This window comes from Esox lucius, chromosome 24 (assembly GCF_011004845.1).
Source record: "Esox lucius isolate fEsoLuc1 chromosome 24, fEsoLuc1.pri, whole genome shotgun sequence".
Taxonomy (NCBI): Eukaryota; Metazoa; Chordata; class Actinopteri; order Esociformes; family Esocidae; genus Esox; species Esox lucius.
Genome location: NC_047592.1, coordinates 14,796,144 through 14,823,494, shown reverse-complemented (window position 1 = coordinate 14,823,494; position 27,351 = coordinate 14,796,144). Strand labels below are relative to the sequence as shown.

Here is a 27,351-nt window from a genome sequence, read left to right as displayed (position 1 = left end):
GCACTAAAACCTACAGCAAGGGAGAGAGTCACAGATTGAAATTACTAAAAGCATGCATGCGCCCAACATTTACTGGACACATCAAAAAAGAAAGACAAGGAGTCCTATAATTGTTCCCCCTCCCTTTACCCCACCCAGACACGCCCTTCCCCATGAAAACACACCCCTTCTTTCCTCAGACACCCCCCCCCTTCCCCCATACACACCTTTGCCCTTTCTTGATAATCTGTCTTCTCTGCATCTGCAATATGATCTGTAGTCATTTCTATTATAACTTACACAAAGTCAAGGGAGACATATTATTGGATATAATTGAATAAAAACTAATATATTTGTATGATTGTAAAAAAAAAAAAAATTGTCTCATGGGTTGCTTTTTTCAATTGTGTAGTGTGCTTTCTTCCAATGGCCAACTTGTTAGAACTGTACAATTTAACAAGATTTGGATGATTCAAAGGTTCAAGGTTACTGCTAATTTGAACAAATCACTCATATCTGAACGTAGTGTAATTGTGAATATCACTGAACTACATTATGAATATACAATTATTGGTCATATCTGAATAATCAATAATCTGATAGTCCACTAAAGTTGAATAGGGGAGAGGATTGGGGATCCGTTTTAATCTGTATATGCATACTTTACGCACTAAATCTTAAAAACCATTTGGGGGAATGACGTCTTACTACACATTGCCATGGAAATGCATTATAAATCAACATTGATGGTGGCACCATAACAAGTGATTCAAAATGCCAACTTTGGCGCCCCTGAATGGCTCAGCAGTAAAGTCGTTACGTCACAGTTACCTGCGTGATTGAGTGACCAGGGTTCAAAAACTGCTTGCAGATGAGTCCAGGGTTCAGGGGGCATCGCTATTGGCTGGCACTGTACACGTTTGGTGGCGATAATAATTGAATATGGTTACCTTTCCTCTTTATACTTTATCAATTCATTATGGTGGCTTGGAAACCTGTGAGCTCAAAGCAGAAGTCTGGAGTGTGCGTTCATTTCAGCATATAAGGATTCTAGACTTCCTGGTTGAGCGAGCAGTCCAATAAAAAACGGAACGGCATTGGATGCGGTTTGAGGGACATCTCGACATCGACTGTTCCGAGTCTGCTGGGAGTCACAGCAATGAAGCAGGGCCTTAATCACATATTGGACATCACTAAATTGGGGAGCAAAACCCTGTTTGATCTGAAGTCATAACATTTTGTAAATAGGTCACTCTCCTCAAAACGAATATACAGTGGGGAGAACAAGTATTTGATACACTGTCGATCTTGCAGGTTTTCCTACTTACAAAGCATGTAGACGTCTGTACTTTCTATCATAGAAATTGTGAGTGACGGAATCTAAAACAAAAATCCAGAAAATCACATTGTATGATTTTTAAATAATTTATTTGCATTTTATTGCATGACATAAGTATTTGATCACCTACCAACCAGAAAGAATTCCGTCTCTCACAGACCTGTTAGTTTTTCTTTAAGAAGCCCTCCTGTTCTCCACTCATTACCTGTATTAACTGCACCTGTTTGAACTCGTTGCCTGTATAAAAGACACCTGTCCACACACTCAATCAAACAGACTCCAACCTCTCCACAATGGCTAAGACCAGAGAGCTGTGTAAGGACATCAGGGATAAAATTGTAGACCTTCACAAGGCTGGGATGGGCTACAGGACAATAGGCAAGCAGCTTGGTGAGAAGGCAACAACTGTTGGCGCAATTATTAGAAAATGGAAGAAGTTCAAGATGACGGTCAATCTCCCTCGGTCTGGAGCTCCATGCAAGATCTCACCTCGTGGGGCATCAATGATCATGAGGAAGGTGAGGGATCAGCCCAGAGCTACACGGCAGGACATGGTCAATGACCTGAAGAGAGCTGGGACCACAGTCTCAAAGAAATCCATTAGTAACACACTACGCCGTCATGGATTAAAATCCTGCAACGCACGCAAGTTCCCCCTGCTCAAGCCAGCGCATGTCCAGGCCCGTCTGAAGTTTGTCAGTGACCATCTGGATGATCCCGAGGAGGAATGGGAGAAGGTCATGTGGTCTGATGAGACAAAAATAGAGCTTTTGTTCTAAACTCCACTTGCCGTGTTTGGAGGAAGAAGAAGGATGAGTACAACCCTAAGAACACCATCCCAAGAGTACCTATGATAAAATTACAGACTTCTACATGCTTTGTAAGTGGGAAAATCTGCAAAATCAGCAGTGTATCAAATACTTGTTCTCCCCACTGTATTTGGCGCATCAACCAATAAGCTCCGCCAGGTATTTTCTGCTATTTAGAATTTTGCAAGAAACTTAATGACACGTTGTCTCAAGATGGGCAGCATATTCCCTGGCCTACCATGGGAATTCAACACACCATTATACTGGCGTTTAATGCACAATGCTATACCAACTGAACTACATGAGAATTTTACATAACTTGATTGTGTTCATTAGGGGACATCAAAGACGTGAAAAGATGGCACCAAGAAATTCCTGTCTTTAAATTGAAGGACTCTTTATAAAAGTACACCCTGTGAATAGGTGTTTAGTCAACACCAGTAGTAAGTTTTTTGATGATAAGCTTCAAAATGCTAATTTAATTTGTGGAGCTCCAGATGCTACCAACCGTATGCATGGACTTCCAGACAGGTGCAACTGCGGGGTGGATGGGCATAGAGCATTGGTAACATATGCTGTAGATACCTTTGGGGCTTTTGTCTCCGCATCACAGAGGACCTGGTGTGAAAGCAGCCGGCGAAAATGGACCCAGCACAACAGGCCTTGTTTAAAAGAGAAGCAAGACCCGTCAATATATCCAGATATGACTCTCTGTGATGACAGACCATCTATGCTACAAATGCATCTATGCTATAAATGCTGAGTATATTTTAATCAACCATGCGCAACCTTTGGCCTCAGCTATCCTTTCAACGGTTAATAATGCTTAATAATCACTGATTTGTGATTGACATAACTGACATGTTTGTAGGACTCACAGATATAAAGCATAGGCCTGTATATTTTTGCTATTTAAAAGCAGAGATCTGCAATGATCAGGTATTTTGTCAAAAGTCCTTTAGAAGTAACAATCTGTGTAATCCACAAGAGTTTGTTGCTTAAAAGCCACAATACCGATTCATACGAAATTCATATTAATATTATATGCCTATTTGGAATACAGAGGTCACCAACCATTTCAGCCCAAGAGCTACTTTTATAGAATTATACATGTTGTTGGGAGCTAACAGCCACGGGAATAAGGACTCTGTTGATTTCTGCACTTACCAAATTTGAAAAAGGATGGACAACTGTTTACTTAATCAGACTACCTGATATAAAGGGCCCTAACACCTTAAAAAGTAGTCTTAATTAACTATTCTGTAAGCCTTTGTAACGTTTCATAACGAAATATTAGCTAATATCTAGCTAGTTGCAGCAGAAGCTGGGTAAAAGGCAAACGTTTGATTGCCGTGAGCGTGAGAAATGCAATTGTAGATGTATCATTCCCCCGAAACTATTACATTGTTTGGATTTGATTACACAGTAATGTTAAATCCATTAATTAGATTGTAAATGTTATTCATTAGCCTACACAAAACGAATGATCAGTTCTAAAACGTATGCTATTTTCGAAGTTTCTGAAAGTGCTCACATGACAGTTATTTAACCTACTGTAAAACGACTGGAACTGTATAGTTTTTTTTTTTAAATATGGCCAACTGCACGTACATGCGGCTGCGGGTTAGGCTCGTCCAGGAGAGGAGTAGGAGCGGACCTCGAGCGTAGATAGCATATAGTTTTTTAAAATTGTTACAACAATAATAATTAGAAATTAACGCCAAGCTCGCGAGAATGTCAGTCCTGGGGCATTTGCCTCTTGTGCCTTATAAATCCGCCCCTGGGGAAAGTATTGTTGTGTCACACATCAAAGTGGAAACTTTTGATACACCGCCACGCTACAAGTACAGTCATGCCATAAATGTGGAAGTGCCTGGGGTAGGCTAAATCCATTAGAGAGTTTGAATGAATCTCCAATGTGTCGTTGACCGTGTCGCGCTTTGAGCACTTGACTGTGCTCCCGCCCACGTGGAGGTAATCTGAGCAGACAGCAATTGGCTCGAGCTCAGCTGTCTGAATGACAGACAACAACACTCAGAATTTTTTACCCTGGCACTGGAGATCAACACCGCGCATACGACATTAAAACGCATACATGTTTTATGTAAAAGAGTCCATATTCTTATAGTTTTGAAGGCCGGTCGGTTAGTGGGTCGCCATGAGGGCCCTGGACTTGCTCCTGCTGTCATGTTGCTGGTGTGGCTTCTACCAGCTGGGAGGTAAGTTATTGACTTCAGATTTAAACACAGTTGTGGACACAAGGTGATGCATACCTTGTGTAATACTAAAGTACTAAAGTGTTGTCAACTGTTGATAATGTGAGGGCTGGTTGCATATAACTTCATGGTTAGCCTTTGGGTAAACTGCATTGTATCCATTTTCTCTAAAAACTTAATGTAGCTATATAGCCAACACATTACTATGTTTTTTACTGATACATACTTAAATTTCAGTTCAATTTACATACACCATTGGAAGTAGTAATTTTATAATTTTAGCGTGCTTAAATTTGAACGGTGTTCTTAGGTACATACAACCTAGGCAAACTGTATTTACATGTGAAAATCTTCAGGTGAAAACTAGGGCATCACATACTAATAGTATTACGTTTTTACAGTGAGTAGATTGTGAGGTCCCTATGTATCGCTCCTATAAGACACTGGATAATAGCGTCTGTTAAATGACAGCTGTGTTTGTGTGGACTACTTTTACAGTTACCACCAGTGACCTGCGTCTGGGTTGGCTGGCACTGCCTACCCTGGGGTTTTGGAATAAAAAGAAATGTATGATATTGTGTTCTAAAATAAATATATTTTTCCTGCAGTGATTATTAATTTGTCAACATAAATTTAATTTAATTACTCCATAAAATTTCATTTCGATTTAGTGGATTTAATCACAAGAAATATGTTGGCGCATGCGTAGTAACCTACGTCCACATATTCTTAAGCCTGGATCATACCTACAGCGTCAAAGCAGAAAGCATGCAGAACATTTTGCGCAGCTACGCAATTACTTAGAACGCATTGATTCTCCACAGATGTTTCATGCTGTTTTTTTTATAAAATGGAGAGAATCATTTTCGCTGAGCGTATGTGTCAAGTAGCTACCTACATTGGCCACCTATTATTGGATAGCTATCAGCTTGCTAACCTAACCATGTAGTTTTTAGACTTTATAGACTTTTCATCCCTTTTGCTTCCAAAAATTGTGAAAGCAGGTTACATAACATGGGCTTTATTACAAGCCCTTTTCTTTAGATTGTTTAGTTCCTAATTTCAGTTGCAGTATTAAACACTACAAATCAATTACCTTTTTCTTACCAGAGACAAACAACCAGGCGACAAATGAAATCGCGCTACTTGGTGTCCATTTTGGTCAGTGGTTCTGCCATCTGGAACAGTTGATTGAATTGGCGATGGTCCAGACGAAAGTAGCTACGAAATTCCTCTCCTAAATGCAGAGGCTTAAGTCTGTGAAAGAGTTTTCGGGATCTCAGCAGTTGGTCTCATTGTTGAATGAGCCTATCAATACTACAGTAACTTGACTATTTAGAGTTTGAATGACCTCCAGGTTTTACATTTTAGAGGGAAATTATAGGCTGTCATACGTTTGTACAATACTATTAATGTTGTAGTTAGTGCGTTATAAAAAAATATATATGTTAACATTTTTTATAAGAAAAAGTTTGACATTCACTGTTCGCTACTACTTCCGGCAAATCGTTTTTTTTGCTGTTTTCTGCAAAAGTTGGTTCATCTACTCCCTGATTATGTAGGCCATGTTTTTGACTGGATTTAGACTTTAAGTTTTGGGATTTTCAATCAGACATGCTACCATTCTGCTTAATGGGTTGTTTTGTAAATGTCCCCATGATGCATTGCATACTCGTGGGAGATAGTCTTGAATCCAAAAGTTTGAAAAAAAAAAAATTGCTTATGCAATCGTCCACTACTTGCGTACTCAATTGCTTAATTTGCGAGTCGTGCAGATGAAACCGGTGATATGTGTTACGCAAACATGCTGAGATCAGTATAGTAAAATACAGTCTTTGCATAAGGAATCGTGCTGGGCAGTCTCAATGGAGACGTGTATGGGACAACGACAGTACAGTTCCCTTTAAAACGTGTATACTTCCAATCTAATGACACGTAATAGAAATAGATTTGCTAGGGAGTTCAACCGGTGTATTCCTTGTTGCCTACCCTGACTTTGCCCTCCCTGCACGTCACTGATTACCGCAGCGACTGATGTCTCTAGACTCATATCTTTGGTTCTGTCTGCCTGATCGGTTGACAAGCCCATAGCTTCCACACAACCTGGCCTATTCCTGTTCCACATTTATTCTAAACCATCCATCCCGCTAAGTTTGTGGCCTACTTAGCGTAGCCTAACAGGGAACGGAAACCAAGCTAAATGCTTTACAAGTGTCTGTCTGTGCCTGCCGGCTGTCCAGCGCCACGCCTGTCTGTGCCTGTGCTTGGCTAATGGAGGTGCCTTGCTGCGGGATGGTTGTCATCTGTCCCTGTCAGAGCCGGTCCTGTGGGAGCGTTGGTTTGTAGGGACACATGATGAATGCTGCTGCCGCCTCACTCGCCCGTTATAAATGGCGTGAACCTTCACAATCAGGAGTAATGTGTGGAAGTGGAACTGGATGAATATCGGATGTTTTGCCAAGGCTAGGGGATCTGGATGCGTGACAAGGCCACCGGGTTCGTTTTACCGTGATCTGCACTCTCAACAGTCCTAACATTCTGTTGAAATCCTTGCTGTTGTTTTTTTTATTAAACTTGCCTGTTGCCACGGAAAATACAGTACCTCATCTAGTATTTTCTCCCCGTTCTGGCTGTCTGTTTTGGAAGACGGTTGTTAAAAGGATAAAATGGTGTGTCAGAGCAATGTGAAGAAGAAGGTGTAGGGTTAATCTTTAGACCACACAGCTTTTCTGCCGGCTCGGCTGGCCCTGGAGAACCACAGCCAGTATAGGATTCTGTTCCAGGCCTGCTTAGCATATCAGTTAAAACCAGCCCAGATATTCAATCACTTCAAGTTAGCCTCTTTGATATGATGTTCAATGGCTCTGACAATTACTCACCTCCCTGGACCTCATTTTGGACCTCATTTTATTGTGTAACAACATGAAATCGGTGACATAAAATGTAGTAACCCAATACAATGTAAAAGACCATGGGTGCCACGCCGTAACAGCGTGAAGCAAATCTGAATCACATGGGCAGATGCTGTGTGGAACTGTGAGAGCATCTCACTCATCACCGCGTCTGTGGGGCTGCTCATGGCATACCCGCTTCGTAACTTAAATACGTTCTCCAAACCATGGGGATTACATTTTTTTTTGTTCTGAATGTGTCAATGAGTAGTTCATACATGCATATTCTATGAACTGAAATCACCTTATTTACGAAATAAGCCACAAATCCAAGCTTCTGTCTGGTGCCTTTTTGAGTATAGCCGCTTTGGCCCACGTGGCATACTGAGAAACACACAGACTAGTTGCACGGGAGGCTGACCCAGGCCTACTCTGCATTATCCACTGAGGTGTGCAGGGAAGGCAGTGCACGTACATGGCTTTATCTGGACACTGACATAGTCCAAGATGATTTTAAAAGACCAGTTTAGGCCCACTGAGTTATATTTTCACTTCCACATTCCTGGTGGAAAATATTTGTATACATTTGAGAATTTCTCTTTTAACCAGTATTAATAACAAAAGCAAAAGGATACGCATAATAAGAATTCCAGCAGTAGCCTTAGTGCAACAAGCCTGGAGGCAAAACCTTAATTGTTAATTTAAGGTAAATATCTATTAACTCAGTAACCCTCCCCTATAATATGCTACCCCCACCCCCGTTCTCCTGTCCAGATGCATCGGAGGGAGAAAAGCAGCTGATGAAGGACCTCTTCACCAACTACAACCTGAAGGTTCGCCCTGCGCCCAAGCCTGGTGCCAAGGTGGTGGTCCGTGTTGGCATGATTCTGTCCTCCTTCGTTAGCCTGGTAAGTGTGCATAAACACACAGTGCCTTTGGCGCCATTCATAAACACACACAACGCTGTGCACATTTTTAGCTTTGGCAGGTGACCGGATGTTTCTCAGATGTAGCGCGCATACACTAGATGCTAGAGTAACAGTGACATTATCAACTGCTGAAGTCTATATTCTGTTTCATGTTAATGGTTTGTTTACTACTTTAATAGTACCTTGCAGGGGATTCACTTATTATTGCTTGTTTTCCTAGTAGTGCTGTTGTGCAATTAGAGCAAACACAGCTGTTGTTGTTTTGTTATTTTAAATTGACAATCTGGGTCAGGTGGGGATATCGTTCTATTGGCTACATTAGAAAATACAATACAATCTTACAGTGTTAGGCTTCAATTTATGATCCAACAATGTGATCATAAATGTTCATGTGAATCTTCAGTAGGGCTGTAACTAACAAGTATTTTTATATTTTATTATTCTGTTGGTTATTATTTTTATTAATAAAATAAGAAGTCTATTCCAGGATTAAGTGAACATTTCTTTTAATTATACATTAGTTGAGTGATTTCTTGCAAAATGTTCTCTTTAAAACAACTTTATATTAGTAATACTTTCTATTTGTTGTATGTGCAAAAAAAAATAAAGAGTTTTATGTCTATTTACACTACTGTTCAAAAGTTTGGGGTCACTAAGAAATGTCCTTGTTTTTCCGAATGAAAAAATAACATCAAATTGATCAAAACAGTGTAGACATTGTTAATGTTGTAAATGACTACTGTAACTGGAATTGGCAGATTTTCAGAGGACAAATACATTAGTGAGGACAAATACATAAGTGTCTAGTTTGAGAAACATCCTCAACTGGCAGCTTCATTAAATAGTACCCGCAGAACAATTGTCTCAACGTCAACAGTGAGGAGGGGTACTGGCCTTGTATGCAGAGTTGCAAAGAAAAACCCATATCTGAGACTGGTCAATATAAAGCAAAGATTAAGTTTGGCAAAAGAACCCAGACACTGGACAGAGGAAGATTGGAAAAAAGTGTTATGAACAGACAAATCTAAGTTTGAGGTGTTCGGCTCATTTGTTAGACACAGACACAATGAAAAGATGCTTGATGCCGTCTGTCAAGCATGGTGGAGGCAATGTGGTGGTTTCATGTAAAGATGACATGAAACCTAAATGGAAAGGACTCATGTCCTGAATAGAACCTGGGTGTAAGGAGCTACCTCTCCAATCAAGGTCAGTTTCACTTTGGAAAGGAAGTCACAAGGGTCTGCACAGCCATCCTTCCTGCATTCTGGAGTGGGGCCTTCTGAAAACAGACCTACTTTGAAAGGCATGACCAGTCACACACCAATACACACACACACACACACACAACCACGTCTTGACTGGCAACATTACATCGACATACCAGTTAACATGACACTTCCAAGGGGTTACTGGACGTCAATGAGTAAATGATAGGACTGTGTAGAGGTCTGTACAGAGGGCGTATAACAGCGTTCACCCCACCTTCCCTTCCCCCTCTACCCTGCTCACCTCTCTCTTCTCCGGGCCAGGACAGCTGTCTGGCTAGCTGACATTCCTCTGGAGGTTTTAAATAGCAGTGCCTGACTGGTCAGTTCACTATGCCCACTGCAACACTACAGCTATATAGAGTGCCTCTGGTCAGGGACAATCACACCAGCCCTACTCACTGTTGCTTTTCACCACTGATCTGGGATCAGATTACATTATCCCATACCTAACATTAACCAATAAGGGGATAAGTGGTTACTCACTCCTGCTAACCCCCACCACTTAAACCACCCCTAACAGTACCTAAACAGTACCTAAACACAAGCCTCTAACTAAACAATACCCTATTCTTAAACACTACCCTCTTCCTAAACTCCACCTTCTTCCTAAAGATTACCCTATTCCTAAAGATTACCCTCTTCCAAAATACTACCCTCTTCCTAAACTCCACCCTCTTCCTAAACTCCACCCTCTTCCTAAACACTACCCTCTTCCAAAACACTACCCTCTTCCTAAACTCCACCCTCTTCCTAAACTCTACCCTCTCCCTAAACTCCACCCTCTTCCTAAACTCTACCCTCTTCCAAAACACTACCCTCTTCCTAAACTCCACCCTGTTCCTAAACTCTACCCTCTTCCTAAAGATTAACCCCTTCCAAAACACTACCCTCTTCCTAAACTCCACCCTCTTCCTAAACTCCACCCTCTTCCTAATCTCTACCCTCTTCCTAAAGATTACCCCCTTCCAAAACACTACCCTCTTCCTAAACTCCACCCTCTTCCTAAACTCTACCCTCTTCCTAAAGATTACACCCTTCCAAAACACTACCCTCTTCCTAAACTCCACCCTCTTCCTAAACTCCACCCTCTTCCTAAACTCTACCCTCTTCCTAAAGATTACCCCCTTCCAAAACACTACCCTCTTCCTAAACTCCACCCTCTTCCTAAACTCTACCCTCTTCCTAAAGATTACCCCCTTCCAAAACATTACCCTCTTCCTAAAATCCACCCTCTTCCTAAACTCCACCCTCTTCCTAAATACTACCCTCTTCCTAAAGATTACACCCTTCCAAATCAGTACCCTCTTCCTAAACCGCACCTCTTTCTGGTTTCTGGATGAGAGAGAATGGGTGCACACATCCACACTATTCCCAGTTGTACTGGACAGAAACCCAGCACCTCCTACAGTGTTTCACAATCACTACAATGCCTATTTTGTTCCTGACATTTGATTGTGTAGAAATGTCCAGTCATTTATCCAAAATCCTCTAGGCTAAGGCCAACACACATGTTGGGGCTGTAACTTTAATGTAAGTGAACGTTGTGCTTCAGATTGGATTAGTAATGTGTGTTCCCTCTGTAGAACATGAAAGCAGAAGAGATGAGCACCATCGTTATCATGAACCTGGTAGGTTTGTGCATGAATATCTCCTTCTCTGACCCTCCCTCTCTGACCCTCCCTCTCTGACCCTCCCTCTCTGACTCCCTCCTTCTCTGACTCCCTCTCTGACTCCCTCTCTGACTCCCTCCCTCTCTGACCCTCCCTCTCTGACTCCCTCTCTGACTCCCTCTCTGACTCCCTCCCTCTCTGACCCTCCCTCTCTGACCCTCCCTCTCTTACTCCCTCTCTGACTCCCTCCCTCTCTGACCCTCCCTCTCTGACCCTCCCTCTCTGACTCCCTCTCTGACCCTCCCTCTCTGACCCTCCCTCTCTGACTCCCTCTCTGACCCTCCCTCTCTGACTCCCTCTCTGACCCTCCCTCTCTGACTATGTAAAGTAAAACATTCCAAACATCGCCAGCTTCATGAGGCTGACATGTCACACTTTAAAACAAATGCACACAATAAAAATGCTTGGAATAATAATTCCAACAATGACAATACATTGATATTGTTTGTGTTTCTGTCTCTCTTTGTGTTTTCCGTCTGTCTCTGTTTGTCTGTCTCTTTCTGTCTCATGCTTTCTCTTTTCTGTACCTCCCTCACACTGCTCTGTCTTCCTCTTTGCTCCCTTCTTTCCTGAGTGATCTATGTGTTTGTCCGTCTGTCAATCTCTCTTTCTGACACACACACACACACTCATTGTTCCCAGGAGTGGACTGACCACCGTCTCTCATGGAACCCTAAAGACCATGATGGGATTGAGGTGATGCGACTTCCTGCTGGGAAGGTCTGGCTGCCTGACATTGTACTCATCAACAAGTAAGAACCTATTATGAGTGATCGTATTAAGCTCCGATGGTTGAGCAAGGCACTGGCCATGGCCGGTTTATGGGTTCAATTCCTGCAGGCTCCATCCGTACAAATATCTTTGATGTACAGTTGCTTTGGACTAAATAACATGCAAATCGGCATTCCGACGGATAATCCACACTTATGGTCCCATACTCAATGGATGTTCAGACTCGTGGTCTGATATACCACGGCTTTCAGCCAATCAGCGGTCAGGCTTGGAGCCGTCCGCTTTATAATATACTCTATATACTATACCCAGTATAATATAAAACTATTGAGCCCCTGAGTGGCCAGAGCAGTAACAGTAAAACGAAGAGCTCTGAAGCAATTTGGGGTGTATGTGGTATTTTAATGGCTTCAGCTCGTAGCCATTATCTTTCAACAGCATGTCTTTAAGTGCAACAGTTTTGGCCTATAGGACAGCAGGTGGACATGCAGAGAGCACGCCATTCTGTGTGGAAGCTGTAAACCTCCCTGTCGCTCCAGTCATCTCTGCTTTATAGGCTATCAAGCAGCGTGGCTGCCCAACCAGTGGTAGCGCCTCACACCGCGCTCCAGCTGGGACACCCACACGCGCACGCACGCACGTGTGGGCGGTAGTCCTGCCCTTAGAGCGCGTGTGCACGTATGCGTGGCCGCCTGCCAGTGTACGCGCGCAGGCCCCCGCCTGTGGGCGATCGATGTCGGCCGTTTTATCTCTGAAAACACCTTCACGGCCGCCGGGTTTTAGAGGCTTCTCTGCCACACGGACAGGCTTTGGCCAGCCTACGGTAATGCCGAGCCCATAAAAGCACGTGGGATACAGGACACCAGGTGCTCAATCTGCCTGTCTAATTGTGGTGACGTCTCTGTTGTTTCAGGCGACGTGAGTTTAATAGGCTCTACAAGCTCCTTATAGCCCCGGCGCTCATACGCACTGGGATGAACAGCGTGTTTTCTCTCCGCCATTTCTCCTTCTCTCACCCCTTTACCCCATTCCTCTCTCTTCTCTCCCCCTTTCCTTCTGACCCCACTCCCTCCATCCCTCCCCCTCTATCTCTCTGCAGTAATGACGGCGTGTTTGATGTGGCCCTCCAGGTTGCAATCCAGGCGTATAGTACTGGCCGGGTGACCTGGGCTCCGCCCGCCCTCTTCGTCAGCTCCTGTGGGGTCAAGGTGAGAAAAGGGTGGCACAGCGGCCCGGTGAAACGCCCCTGAAAGGAACCTAGGAGGAAATCGAGGAGCTGGGGGTGGCTCGACTATTAACCAAAGTTCTTCCAAAGTACAGATGACCAACAAAAAAGACCTACTTGTCGGGAGTATATATACAGTGGGGAGAACAAGTATTTGATACACTGCCAATTTGCAGGTTTTCCCACTTACAAAGCATGTAGAGGTCTGTAATCTTTATCATAGGTATTCTTCAACTGTGAGTGATGGAATCTAAAACAAAAATTTTAGAAAATCACATTGTATGATTTTTAAGTAATTTATTTGGATTTTATTGCATGACAAGTATTTGATACATCAGAAAAGCAGAACTTAATATTTGGTACAGAAACCTTGGTTTGTAATTACAGAGATCATACGTTTCCTGTAGTTCTTGACCAGGTTTGCCCACACTGCAGCAGACCTTCTCCAGATCCTTCAGGTTTCGGAGCTGTCGCTGGGCAATACGGACTTTCAGCTCCCTCCAAAGATTTTCTATTGGGTTCAGGTCTGGAGACTGGCTAGGCCACTCCAGGACCTTGAGATGCTTCTTATGGAGCCACTCCGTAGTTGCCCTGGCTGTGTGTTTCGGGTCGTTGTCATGCTGGAAGACCCAGCCACGACCCATCTTCAATGCTCTTACTGAGGGAAGGAGGTTGTTGGCCAAGATCTTGAGATACTTGGCCCCATCCATCATCCCCTCAATACGGTCCAGTCGTCCTGTCCCCTTGGCAGAAAATCATCCCCAAAGAATGATGTTTCCACCTCCATGCTTGACGGATGGGATGGTGTTCTTGGGGTTGTACTCATCCTTCTTCCTCCAAACACGGCAAGTGGAGTTTAGACCAAAAAGCTCTATTTTTGTCTCATCAGACCACATGACATTCTCCCATTCCTCCTCTGGATCATCCAGATAGTCATTGGCAAACTTCAGATGGGCCTGGATATGCGCTGGCATGAGCAGGGGGACCTTGCGTGCGCTGCAGGATTTTAATGACGGCGTAGTGTGTTACTAATGGTTTTCTTTGAGACTGTGGTCCCAGCTCTCTTCAGGTCATTGACCATGTCCTGCTGTGTAGTTCTGGGCTGATCCCTCACCTTCCTCATGATCATTGATGCCCCACAAGGTGAGATTTTGCATGGAGCCCCAGACCGAGGGAGATTGACCGTCATCTTGAACCTCTTCCATTTTCTATTAATTGCACCAACAGTTTTTGCCTTCTCACCAAGCTGTTTGCCTATTGTCCTGTAGCCCATCCCAGCCTTGTACAGGTCTACAATTTTATCCCTGATGTCCTTACACAGCTCTCTGGTCTTGGCCATTGTGGAGAGGTTGGAGTCTGTTTGATTGAGTGTGTGGACAGGTGTCTTTTATACAGGTAATGAGTTCAAACAGGTGCAGTTAATACAGGTAATGAGTGAAGAACAGGAGGGCTTCTTAAAGAAAAACTAACAGGTCTGTGAGAGCCGGAATTCTTACTGGTTGGTAGGTGATCAAATACTTATGTCATGCAATAAAATGCAAATTAATTATTTAAAAATCATATGATTTTCTGGATTTTTGTTTTAGATTTCGTCTCTTACAGTTGAAGTGTACCTATGATAAAAATTACAGACCTCTACATGCTTTGTAAGTAGGAAAACCTGCAATATCGGCAGTGTATCAAATACTTGTTCTCCCCACTGTAAATATCACTTTGCTTTCGGTAACGGTTGCAGTGCAAAATCATCCCTGCACTTAAAGACAGTGACTCTCCGGAGGAAAATGTAAATGTCAATTGAGCTTTCCAAGGCGCCTGTCAAGAGGTTGATACAAAAATAGCAACACAATCAAGTGAGATGCAAACAGCTGCAGCAGGAGTCATCAGGCACAATCTAGACCGTTGACACTACCAGTGGGATTATGAGAGGGATTTAACCAACTCACGAGTATGGTGGGGAAACCGTGTGGGAACAGATGCACCCTCTAAGCGATGGCAAGTGTGATGGAATGGTCCGCTCAGACTGTCTGTTCCCTCCTGTGTCATAACACAGCTTCTCCTTCCTGTTTCAATGTCCAGGTGACTAATAACACAGCATCTTCTTCCTGTTTCAATGTCCAGGTGACTCATAACACAGCCTCTCCTTCCTGTTTCAATGTCCAGGTGACTCATAGCACAGCCTCTTCTTCCTGTTTCAATGTCCAGGTGACTCATAACACAGCCTCTCCTTCCTGTTTCAATGTCCAGGTGACTCATAACACAGCCTCTCCTTCCTGTTTCAATGTCCAGGTGACTCATAACACAGCCTCTTCTTCCTGTTTCAATGTCCAGGTGACTCGTAACACAGCCTCTCCTTCCTGTTTCAATGTCCAGGTGACTCATAACACAGCCTCTCCTTCCTGTTTCAATGTCCAGGTGACTCATAACACAGCCTCTTCTTCCTGTTTCAATGTCCAGGTGACTCATAACACAGCCTCTTCTTCCTGTTTCAATGTCCAGGTGACTCATAACACAGCCTCTCCTTCCTGTTTCAATGTCCAGGTGACTCATAACACAGCCTCTTCCTCCTGTTTCAATGTCCAGGTGACTCATAACACAGCCTCTCCTTCCTGTTTCAATGTCCAGGTGACTCATAACACAGCCTCTCCTTCCTGTTTCAATGTCCAGGTGACTCATAACACAGCCTCTCCTTCCTGTTTCAATGTCCAGGTGACTCATAACACAGCCTCTCCTTCCTGTTTCAATGTCCAGGTGACTCATAACACAGCCTCTTCTTCCTGTTTCAATGTCCAGGTGACGTACTTCCCGTTTGATTGGCAGAACTGCACCATGGTGTTCCATTCCATGACCTACGACTCATCAGAGATAGACCTACAGCATGCCCTGGATGACGAAGGCCGCGAGATCAGAGAGATTCAATACGATGGGGGCTTCAGTGGTAAGAATATGGCCTGGATTCAAACATAGTCTGTCCTCTATCCCGTTTGAATACTAGCCTGTTTAAATTCACCAGCTTGGACACAAGAATCAAAGCCACAGTCCCAAATTCCAAATCTGAAATGACACTCCGGGCAAGTTGAATTAAAATTGTGTTAGACGCGATCACACTTTGAAACTAGGGCTGCGGAAGGCTCCTAAAACATGTTTTCAAAATGTCTGCAAAAACCCCCTGGTCCCCGCCTGTCCCTGCGCTGTCCTCAGAGAGCGGTGAGTGGTACATCCGCCACCAGCCCAGCAGGAAGAACGAGAACCGCGCAGAGTTGTACGAGGACATCACCTTCTACCTGATCATCGAGAGGAAGCCCCTCTACTACGTCTTCAACATCATCATCCCCTGTATCCTCATCACCTGCATCGCCATCTTCAACTTCTACCTGCCGCCCGACGCTGGTGAGACCCTGGTTTAGGATCAGTTTACTGTCTTCATCTCTAACTGTAATCAACCCTCCATGATGATGAGACACTGATTTAGGATCAGTTTACTGTCTTCATCTCTAACTGTAATCAACCCTCCATGATGATGAGACACTGATTTAGGATCAGTTTACTGTCTTCATCTCTAACTGTAATCAACCCTCCATGATGATGAGACACTGATTTAGGATCAGTTTACTGTCTTCATCTCTGACTAGAATGAACCCTGCATGATGATGAGACACTGATTTAGGATCATTTTACTGTCTTCATCTCTGACTAGAATTAACCCTGCATGATGATGAGACACTGATTTAGGATCAGTGTACTGTCTTTATCTCTAACTATAATAAACACTCCATAATGAGACACTGATTTAGGATCAGTTTACTACTCTCTATTACTAGCTTTACTGGTGAAACACAATAGTGATGAGTGAGTATGTAATATTGGGCTTCCTTCTGATGGTTCATGATTTAAAAAATTTACACATTAATATGGTATTGGTTTATACACAAATGTGCAGTATATCAGTAATACGTGTTTAAAAAAGAAAAAGCCTAGCTACACCTATAGGACTATCTATACTGTATGTATGGCGCACAGGAAGACCATCTCTGTTTACAGATTTCTTCACACGGACACACACCAGCACAGCATCTCATGGGTGACCACCGGCACAGAACGTGTCTTCAGGCTTTGAACCACTCACACCCTACGCTCACTGACACACACAGCACCAACAACGCTCGTAAAGCAGAACAATGGCCGGGAAACATGCTTCTCTTTAGGACCCAAGGCTTCTGTCAGAGAGGAGGTGGGGGATGCACATCACACAGACAATACAAGGACATGTTTAAGCTTGGGGTCCCTGGGGCTCTGGATATAAAGACACTGTTTCTCTCTGTGTCTCAGTTCACCTCTGTGTGATTGCACCCCCTCTCTATGACCCTCTGGGATACACACACACACACATAGGTTTTCCTGTCAAAGTGAGGACCCGCAATTTAGTACCATTACAAAGAACTATTACCTCAACCTAACCTTAACCCGAGCCCTATCCTCAATAACCTAACATTTATGTCTAACCCTAACTCCTAAATCTAACTCTTAATACCTAATCCTAAAACTAATTCTAACCCTAACCAGATTTATCATCTTGTTAAGGTGAGAACCGGTCGGATGTCCTCATTCTTTTCTGTGTTATTTTCTGAGGACCTCAGATAGTAAAACAGGGAAAATCCACTCACAAACACACACACACTCTCTGTAGTAGAGACAACCAACACCACAAACTCACTGTGTCCATTGTAATGTGTTTAAGTTTTAGTGTGAAACTTTTTAAATTATTATTATAGTTATTACTCCCCTCTAGAGCTACGGGCCCGTCAGGTTACGGTAGGGCTGTGTTCCGGAGACATGTTCATCTGTGGGGAATGTATGTTATATGGTGAAACAGTGGGACATCCCTTCAAGGCTTCTTGTCTTCTCAAACTGGAGCAGGGAGATGACTTGCCCATTACAAGCTGTTAGCTGGTGAAATTAAATGGGCCAGCTATGTTAACCCCCCCCCCCACACACACACAAACACACCTACACACAATACTTGTGTAGTACACACATATACAAACACTTATACACACACACACAGGCTCAGTGGGCCTAAATAGGACAATGTTACGAGGAGGTAATTCCTCTTTTAATAATCCAATGGGCTCTATTAATCCCCACTCACTTTAACCTGGATCCACTAAACTCAAGTCAGGTCTCTGGAGTGGAGGTGGACGGGGAGTAGAAGTATGCATGTGTTTCAGAATAGAAGAGTGTGTGTCATTAATACAACATGTAATTTAGTACTGAGACTGCTTTTAATGTATTCGTCTGTCTGTGTGTGTGTTCTCTCTCCGCAGGTGAGAAGATGGGTCTGTCCATCAATGTGCTCCTCACCCTCACCGTGTTTCTGCTGCTGCTGGCTGACAAGGTCCCAGAGACCTCTTTGGGCGTACCCATCATCGTAAACTACCTCATGTTCACCATGGTCCTGGTGACCTTCTCCGTCATCCTCAGTGTGGTGGTCCTCAACCTGCACCACCGATCCCCCTCCACACACCACATGCCTGTGTGGGTCCGCAAGGTGAGGACAGATTTTACACTGGACCCAGGATGGGACAAATTTTACACTGGACCCAGGATGGGACAGACTTTACGCTGGACACAGGATGGGAGAGACTTTACGCTGGACACAGGATGGGAGAGACTTTACGCTGGACACAGGATGGGACAGACTTAACCCTGCACACAGGATGGGACAGACTTTACACTGGACACAGGACAGGACAGACTTTACACTGTACGCAGGATGGGACAGACTTTTTCATTGTACAAATTATGGGACAGACTTTACGCTGGACACAGAATGGGACAGACTTTACGCTGGATACAAAATGGGACAGACTTTACGCTGGACACAGGATGGGACAGACTTTACACTGGACACAGGATGGGACAGACTTTACGCTGGACACAGAATGGGACAGCCTTTACACTGGACACAGGACAGACTTTACGCTGGACACAGAATGGGACAGACTTTACGCTGGATACAAAATGGGACAGACTTTACGCTGGACAGAGGATGGGACAGACTTTACACTGTACGCAGGATGGGACAGACTTTACACTGGACACAGAATGGGACAGAATGGGACAGACTTTAAACTGGACACAGGATGGGGCTACTCCAGTACTCTGAACACGCACACAGTCTCCCTCCCTTCCATGGACTCTGACGAAAGGAGGAGATGAACACTTTAATACTCATGAATACGTGTGACGTTCAAAGGATGAATGGACCACAAAAACTAGAAAAGATCAAATGAATCTAGGTTTTAGCTTAGAGAGTCTGCGGCGGATGATTGGACAGACAAGAAAGTGTGTGTGTGTGTGTGAATGTGTGTGTGAATGTGTGCTGTGTGTGGAGGGAGTGAATTAAACCTCCACACCCCCCCCCCCCCCCCCCCCCATAACCATGTTAGGACATTAACCTCCATCAATGGCTCCGGCCTCTACATTATTTAAAAGATAATTACATCGGCCGGCCCGCCACCGCTGCTATACCCCCACCTGTCACTATATGGCTGAACCCTTATTGCCATGGATACACCGTGAAATTTGCATGTTTTAATGGAATGAAAGATAGTAAAAAAGACAGAGAGGGAGAGCCAGCCTATATGCAGTCCTTTATCTTCCAACTCCCCTTAAAGCGAGCGTGCGTCCAGAACTAGCGGATATTGAAATTGGGGGTTTGTTAGCTGGTTAGCGTGTCAGTTCACTGAGTGAATGGGGAACGCTTACAGTGGAGTAGCAGAGGATTAGACTGAATGACATGCTGCACATCCCGGGTCGGGGTCAATTCCATCTTAATTAAGTCAGTACTGCAGTGTCAAAAGATCCCGTTCAAATGTTTTCTAATTACAGTCTACTTCCTGACCTGAGCAAATGAAAGAGAGAGAGATAAAAGGAGGGGAGGTGTGGGGGAGTGAGAGAAAAGCATAAGAAAGATTTAACAACCCTTTACTAACTCAGTGATGAGCACGGTTTGTATTCAGCGTGACATTTCCATAATTAACCGAAAGATGACATTTCATCCGATTGCGTTTCAGCAGTCTGTCGGGCCTGTCACATACTGTTCCACTGAACATGTGGTTTATCATGATTGACGAAGAGCTCGCATTCTCTATTGAGTTCCATTGAAACGACATCCCCGGACCACGGCTCTGGAATCACGGTGCTGAATGCATACTGATTCCTTCATTCCCGCTCTCTCCTGCTCGCGTTATACCCTGTTTGATGTTGCTTTTCTTACAAACCTCTGTCTTTTTGCCGTCGTGATTGTCCGTATTCTGCCGGAGTCGGTCCGTCTCGCCGGTGCTGCAGCAGGGCTGAGGTCGTTGCTGGTGTTAGCGTTGACATGGGTGTGCAATTCGCGTCTCCAGCGTCAGCAGCAGAGAAGGCCACCCTGGCTCTGGCTGTGTCCTCTGTACTTTTTTCCTTCTGTGGTGGACAGTTCCGCCAGATCTTGGTTCCCCTTCACCGTCCGCTTCAGGTCCGGTCTGCTAGTCATCCGCTCCTCAAGGATGTTCTTTCAACTGGGCGGTTCGGTCTTGGTGAAAAACACAGCTCACTCTCCCAAACATGATCGCTCTTCATCTGCTCAACTTTTTCACTTTGGTCTCCAAACACCCCATATCCAGGACCGCTCCTGTCAGCCCGATCAACTCAGCCCAGACATCAGGTTTGGAGGTCACTGTAGCTTTAGTCTGGTGGCCCCGTTGAGTAATGTGGAGATTATCTGGGACTCTCCAGAGTCTTCCTGAACCCAGTCCCCAGACAGACAGAACAGCTATACCAGCACAGGAACGGCACCCCGCATTCTGAAACCGTAGGCCTTTTCACAAAGTATCTCATCTATCAAGCTTAGTCCCCTTCTTTATGTACAGAGCTGATGTGGGAGGATATTTTAGAGGACATGCTCGTTGTAAGAGCCCCTATACATCCCACCCTCCTCTCCCTCTTCTCCTGCTCTCTCTGTGGTGTCCTCCTCTCACTCTTTCTTCTCTTCCTCTCCTTTTGTTTCCTCCTCCTTTCTTTTCCTTTTCCTCTTTTCTTTCCTCCTTTTGTTCTCTCCCTCTTTCTTCTCCTCTCCCTTTTGTTTCCTCCTCTTCTTCCTCTCCATTTTCTTCTCTTCTCCCTTATTTATTTCCTTTCCTTATCTCCTTCTCTGCCTCTTCCTCCTGATTCAGTATGTTATCTCAAGCTCTGTTTCTCGACTTGGTGTGTGCGCAAGTAGCATGCAAACATACACATGTGTATTTGTGGTTTGTGAGTGTGTGTGTGTGTGTGTGTGTGTGTGTGCTGGTCCATGTGTCTGTGTGCTGGCAGGCTCTGCTTGTGTGACAAACCAACCACGGGTCACACAGTTTAATACTTAGCTTTAGACAACAAGAACAAATTAGAACGGATGGTCACCTGCCTACGTGGTGTGCTAAGTGGCTAACAGTGCCCTGTAAGAAGTTTAATTGTTCTGAACTTTCTGTCCTGTAAAATGTATGGACATTGTCTGCATAGCAACGCATGGGATTCAGTGAGAAAACATTAGAAACCATTGGGTGTCATTCTGGCTGCCCCTTTATCCGTGTCTACGAAGAGCCTGTGTGTGTACATGTGTCTGAAAGACGGGACAGCAGATTAGCAATTAGGTCGTGAATGTTCCCTCTGCCTTTCAGTGTGCAAGCCGACATCAAAGACTCTGAGCTCTCACGAGCATCTTGCTCTTTTAGTTTTTTCTGTACGGGCTCACTCACAAGCCCCCTCGGCTCAGTTGTTTGGCAGGTGCCACATCTGTCGTCTGAAAAAACAAACAAATGTTCCTTGCTCTGTCACAGCGTAGGAGAGAAGCATCTCTCTAGGCCGACCCGAGTCCCATTATCTCCGAACAGAAACACGGAGACACTGCTGGACGCTCCGTTGCCCTGCTGTTGCTTCTTTTAAATTGACAGAATATTCCTCCCTGGCATTACTACTTCTGAAAACGAGACGTGTAATGTGTTGAAACCCAGTCATGCAGAACAGAGAATTGTATCGCGTCCCAGTTTCTTCATTCAGATAGACAAGCGTACACAAACACAGAAACACAGGCGCACGCAATGAGGGATTGAGATTGATGAAGTCGCTTTTAGAGTATAGTCAATGGCGGTACTGAGTCTGATCCTGTCGAGTGGACACACCCACAAAATCATTCATCGCTCGCGGTAGTTCTCTGGGAAGCCAGGGGGGTTGTTCAAATCCACACCGTGAATAGAGCTGGATGATAATTCCCTCCGCTTTAGAAATGGATGACATTCTAGTGTGCATTGAATGGTTCTTTTCTGGCTAACCTTAGTCACCCCCCCCCCCCCTCCCCCCCAGATCTTCATCCACATGCTCCCTCCGTACCTGGGCATGCTGCGACCCAAAGTGGAGACGCCCTTCTCCCAGGAACAGCCCCCCAGGCGAGAGAAAAACAACATGGCCATCAGCCGTGCCGCCGACGAATACTTCATACGCAAGCCCAACACCTGCTTCCTTTTCCCCAAGCCCAACAGGTGAGAGGTCAGCATTTACGGTCAATGTGGGGTTGGGATGTTTGCGAGGTAACAGCGTTGTTGAGCCCATTGTTTACCCCATCCTATAGAGGGAGCGACCCAAAGGCTGACGTCTCAGTGGCTAATTTCTTTGTTGTTCAGGAGAAAGTATTGTATTAGTCTGACTATCCAAAATAATCCCATTGTTGTGTTCGTGTAGCTGCGCCCTATGTTCTCCGTTCTGTGTCTGCGGCTTCCTCTTCTTTGAGCCTGACATGTCAGATGTCAGAGGTTAAAGGTTTCTGAAGGTTTCTCCCTTTCGTGGCTTTTACAATAGTATAAACTCCCTCCTGCTAATGATTAAACTATGTGATCGAATTTGGTGAATTTTCTTATTAGAATTCTTGTTAAATGTAGACAGAGGTAGAGTCCCAAATGCCTACCAGTGCCCTTCATAATGCACTCCCTGGTCACAACTCAGTCTCTACTCTGAAGTGGTTGTCAGTAGTGACGTCTGGTGACATTGTCAGGCCCTGAGGTGAACTCAGGCCGTTCTAAACGTGAGCAGCCACACTGGGATTTAGGAGACATGCAGACATGAAGACCTTATTGATATGAGTGTCTGGGAAGTGTCTCTGGAAGCCATACACATACACACACACACACACACAGAAAAGCCAGCTTTATTAACCTCAGGCACGCTCCTCTCTAAATGATCTCCTCAGGGAATTGAAGCATGGCCATGAGAGAAATAGAAAGAGGGGAGAAAGAGAAAATCATTGCTAAGATAATAATGATGACCAGGCTCCTCTTGAAACATTACATTTAAGTTATTTGGCTGGCACTTGAGTAGCAATTACATGGAAATGCCTTGCTCAAGGGCACAGCAAATCATATTCATCTTGTCGGCTCTTAGTGTGTGGAGGTTCAGTGACAGAGGACAGCGACGATTACAGCAAATCGATGAGAAGGCAGGATCTCTCTGTGCATCCCTTGCCCCCTACACCCCCCCACCAACACACACACACACAGCCTTCTTAATTGGTTTCATTCTGCGACTTGGCACCGTCTGGGCGATTCTTAGTTGGACCGGTCTCCCTGTTACTCAGAGACATGGAGGGAGAGAGGAAGCGTGCCATTGTGACTCTGTGAAACGGCCGTGGTATATCCTCCAATCAGATTCTTGGTCTTCCGCGACCCTTTTGAGTTTTTAGGGCGTGGAAAATATACGTCTGGAAAACCGCAAAGACCAGCACTCCCTCCCTGTCACTTTCAGTCTGTGTCGCTCAACACACAACAATGGCTACGCTTCCCTCTGTCAGTTAAACAGCCCTGATTGGCATTTCCTGATGGAAGGGCTGCTGCATGCTACTGTGGTTCGGTGTCTATTCGCTCGCAACGCCAGCTCAGGAGACACGCGGCCGCACACCCCTCTGAATTGCGGCTCTACTCGGAAACACGAAGTGGAGAGACTAGAGCCGTGGAAGACCTGCCTGTATTAATGAGACACTTTAGGGCCACACCAAATCCTCAAAGCACCATGCTGACCCCTGGTGGTAGCTGGGGAGAACAGCAACACTGACCGCCTCCTGTTACCCGCAGGTGTGGGTGTTTCAGAACAGCGTGTTCTGTGGAAATGGCGGCCTGTTCGCTGTATTCTGCTCTACATCTGACCATGGCAGGCAGGGGACCCTTTGCACACTTCATTCTAACAAATACCTTCATGAAATATGTAATCAGGTTCATCAAAACTGGGGCTTTAGAGAAAACATTGTCTCTCCGGGAACAGGGTCGGCCAGCCCTGGGTTTGACCATCTGATCACTAGATTAGTTGTCAAGGTGAAAAGAATCACTTTCGTCTGTTGTTCTGACCTTTCACCCTAATTAGTCTCGTATGTTGCTAAAATGTAGAAGGCAGCCCCATAGGGAGGAGAGATTTGTCTCGCCCTCTCTGTTAACACAGGCCTATGGGGGAGGCCACTGGCACGCTGCTGTTTCGCAGCTTTTAATGAGTTGTTATGACATATACGTAGTTAATGTTTGTCAGCAGGTTCTGCGGAGCGGTGACATTTGGACTTGTTTTAACTCTTTCCTCTCCCTTACATATCCTCTCTTAAATTGACCGCGCACACCCCTATGCTGTTGTGTCCTTCAGAAAAGATCATACCGTCGAAGTATTGGCAACGCGGTCTTATCTCCCACATTGCCTTCTCTCATACGGCAGCTGGGCTGAAATCACATCCCTCAAGTCAATGAGGTTCTGTTCATTATAATCTAGACGGTCATCAGCACTACATGATCACAGACGGCCCGTGTCCACACAAAAACACCACCCGAGGAGCGTAGGGATGTCTTGACACGCACACCTTTCACCTCTGTTCCACCGCGTATGTGCAGGTATCAGTCGGAGGGCCTGTGCACAGACCTGAGGAAGTTCATTGACGGGCCCAGCCACTTCCTGACTCTGCCCCCGGAGCTGAAGTCAGCCATCGAGGCCATCACCTACATAGCCGAGCAGCTACAGGCTGAGAAAGACTTTGCAGCAGTGAGTTCTGCGTGTTTACTTCCCGGGAGCCTGGTGTCACTTATGTTGTTGTGTTTTCTCCACAGCGTTGATGATCTCATTTTCCCTTTTCCTCTGTCTGTTTGCCCCCCCCCTCAGCTGAAGGAGGACTGGCAGTACGTGGCCATGGTAGTGGATCGTATGTTCTTGTGGATCTTTGTGGTCTTCACCACCCTGGGAACCCTGGGCATCTTCGCCGACGCCAGCTTTAACCACACCCCCAGCGACCCCTTCCAGTACCCATGACATGGAACCCACGCGCGCACACACACACACACACACACACACACACACACACAAATACACCCATGGAAAGGAATGCACGGAGAAACACATGCACAAAGTGCCCAAATTATACCTCAGCAACCCTCAGAAGCCATGGCAGTGACCCCTGACCTCTAAAGCAACAGCCATTGGTACAACTGTACATGTCAGGAACTGCACACATTACCTTACACTGAAGCATTTCTCCGTTCGCCATTCCCTGGGCTGAAGTCTAACATTACTGAAATTCTGGGCATGTCAGGCGGCTCAGGGCAGGACTGCTGATCCAGGATCAGGTTCCCGCTTCTGTTGGATCTTTTTCAGTATGTTCTGAAAGGACCAACTGATCCCGGGGCAGCGCTCCTCTTCTGAGACGCTTCATGAATGTGACCCATACTGCTGTTTGTGGTGTGAGAGGATGAAGATAGTGGAAGTTGGATACTGTAACTGTATGTGGGTCTTTCTTCTGAGTGGGGTAACGGGTAGCATATCTGATAGTGGACAACTTTTCAGAAATGGGACATGTAATATTTAATATTCATTTAAAGCATTTAATATTCTTCCAAAAAAATCCCTCATGTGCTGTGCTGTCCTGGCTGTCTAGACACACCCCCAAACCCCGACCCTAGACATTTGGGGACAGTTTTGTGGACCCAGATTAAGCCCAGTACTGGAGTAAGAAAATCAAACGCACTTGAGCTTTATTGCCTGCTGATATTCACCAAGCCAACCTGAGGGTAAGATGGAGCTCTCACCATGTCACCACCCAATGGTCCCTCTCAGATCCCCACAGGTGTCTCTGGAGGGTAGGGCCAAAGGGTTGTTTCTGAACCGGATGTGGGTCTGAAGATAACATTCTCAGTCTGTCACTTAGGTCCTGTCTAAAATGCTGTCAGATGTTTGCTTCTTCTGTTCGTGGTAGAATTTCAGTTCCATTTCCTTGATTCACCGCAACCTCCCTTATCCCCTGTTCTCCCCTCACCGGATTAGAAGGCCAAAGGTCCCTCCGCTCTAACCTTCCTATCCAGTGGGCTTTGAGAAAGTGGCAGGAAGAGAGGATGTGCAATCTGAGAAATGCATTTGGGATTCTCCTCTTGTACACTCCTACGGTACATTTCTCACCTCCCTCTCAAAGCAGCGGCGTTTCTCCTCTCAGGCTCCATTGCTCTTTGACAGGATGGTGTGGAGGAAACAAGGACAAACAGCAAGAACATACAAAGATAGTACTTGACCTTCATGAGTATTTTTGATTGTTCATTGTTTTACTGATTATTGTTATAATATTTATTTCTGTAATACATTAATATCCACTATGGAAAAACATTGAAATGCCGTTGATTATCTTCATTCATCAGGACTTTTTTTTTTAGAAAGGCCATAAAAGATCGAGAGGTTGACTGAAGCACCAACAGTTCTGGTTACTAGACATAACATAAAGCTTGCAGTGTCCATGTTTCATTGTGTGACATTTTGAATGACATGTTGGTGTTTGACTGTTATGAGATACAGTTGGGATCTAATTGTGCGTATCTAGACCTGCGTTTGGGTATGTACACCTCATGCTGCAAGAAAAATCTTTTTGAATGTGAAATTTTTACCTTAACTATTGACCCTGATTGACACGCTTCGAACCCGTCATTTAAAGAAAGACCCACATGCCTTTCACTGTCCGTGTCAGAATGTGTCTGTGTAGCTAGAGATCTATGTATACCTCTTATAATGGGCTGTGTATATTTGTTTGTATTCGGGCAATACTTATAGTATGCACACAAACACACACTGAAACACCTGTCAAGCTTGTTGTGAATTTGTTTTGTTTTTTTAAATAAAGATCTGAAAGGACTTAAATCAAAGGCTCCATCTGTTATCAGAATTTGATCCCTGTGCTGTTGAGAGAGATAGAGAGAAAGAGAGAGATATACACACAGGTGTT

General features: G+C 44.8%; 1 protein-coding gene across 1 annotated transcript; it reads left to right on the top strand.

The window, feature by feature from the left end:
- The first annotated feature begins 3,975 nt into the window (after window positions 1–3,975).
- On the top strand, window positions 3,976–27,215 carry chrnb1 (cholinergic receptor, nicotinic, beta 1 (muscle)). Its single transcript, XM_034290562.1, has 11 exons — window positions 3,976–4,346; window positions 8,009–8,142; window positions 11,015–11,059; window positions 11,744–11,853; window positions 12,933–13,041; window positions 15,849–15,993; window positions 16,257–16,445; window positions 18,380–18,603; window positions 22,437–22,612; window positions 24,989–25,136; window positions 25,254–27,215. The coding sequence occupies exons 1-11, from the start codon at window positions 4,286–4,288 to the stop codon at window positions 25,398–25,400; spliced, it is 1,488 nt and encodes a 495-aa protein (XP_034146453.1). The 5' UTR covers window positions 3,976–4,285; the 3' UTR covers window positions 25,401–27,215.
- The last annotated feature ends 136 nt before the right edge of the window (window positions 27,216–27,351 follow it).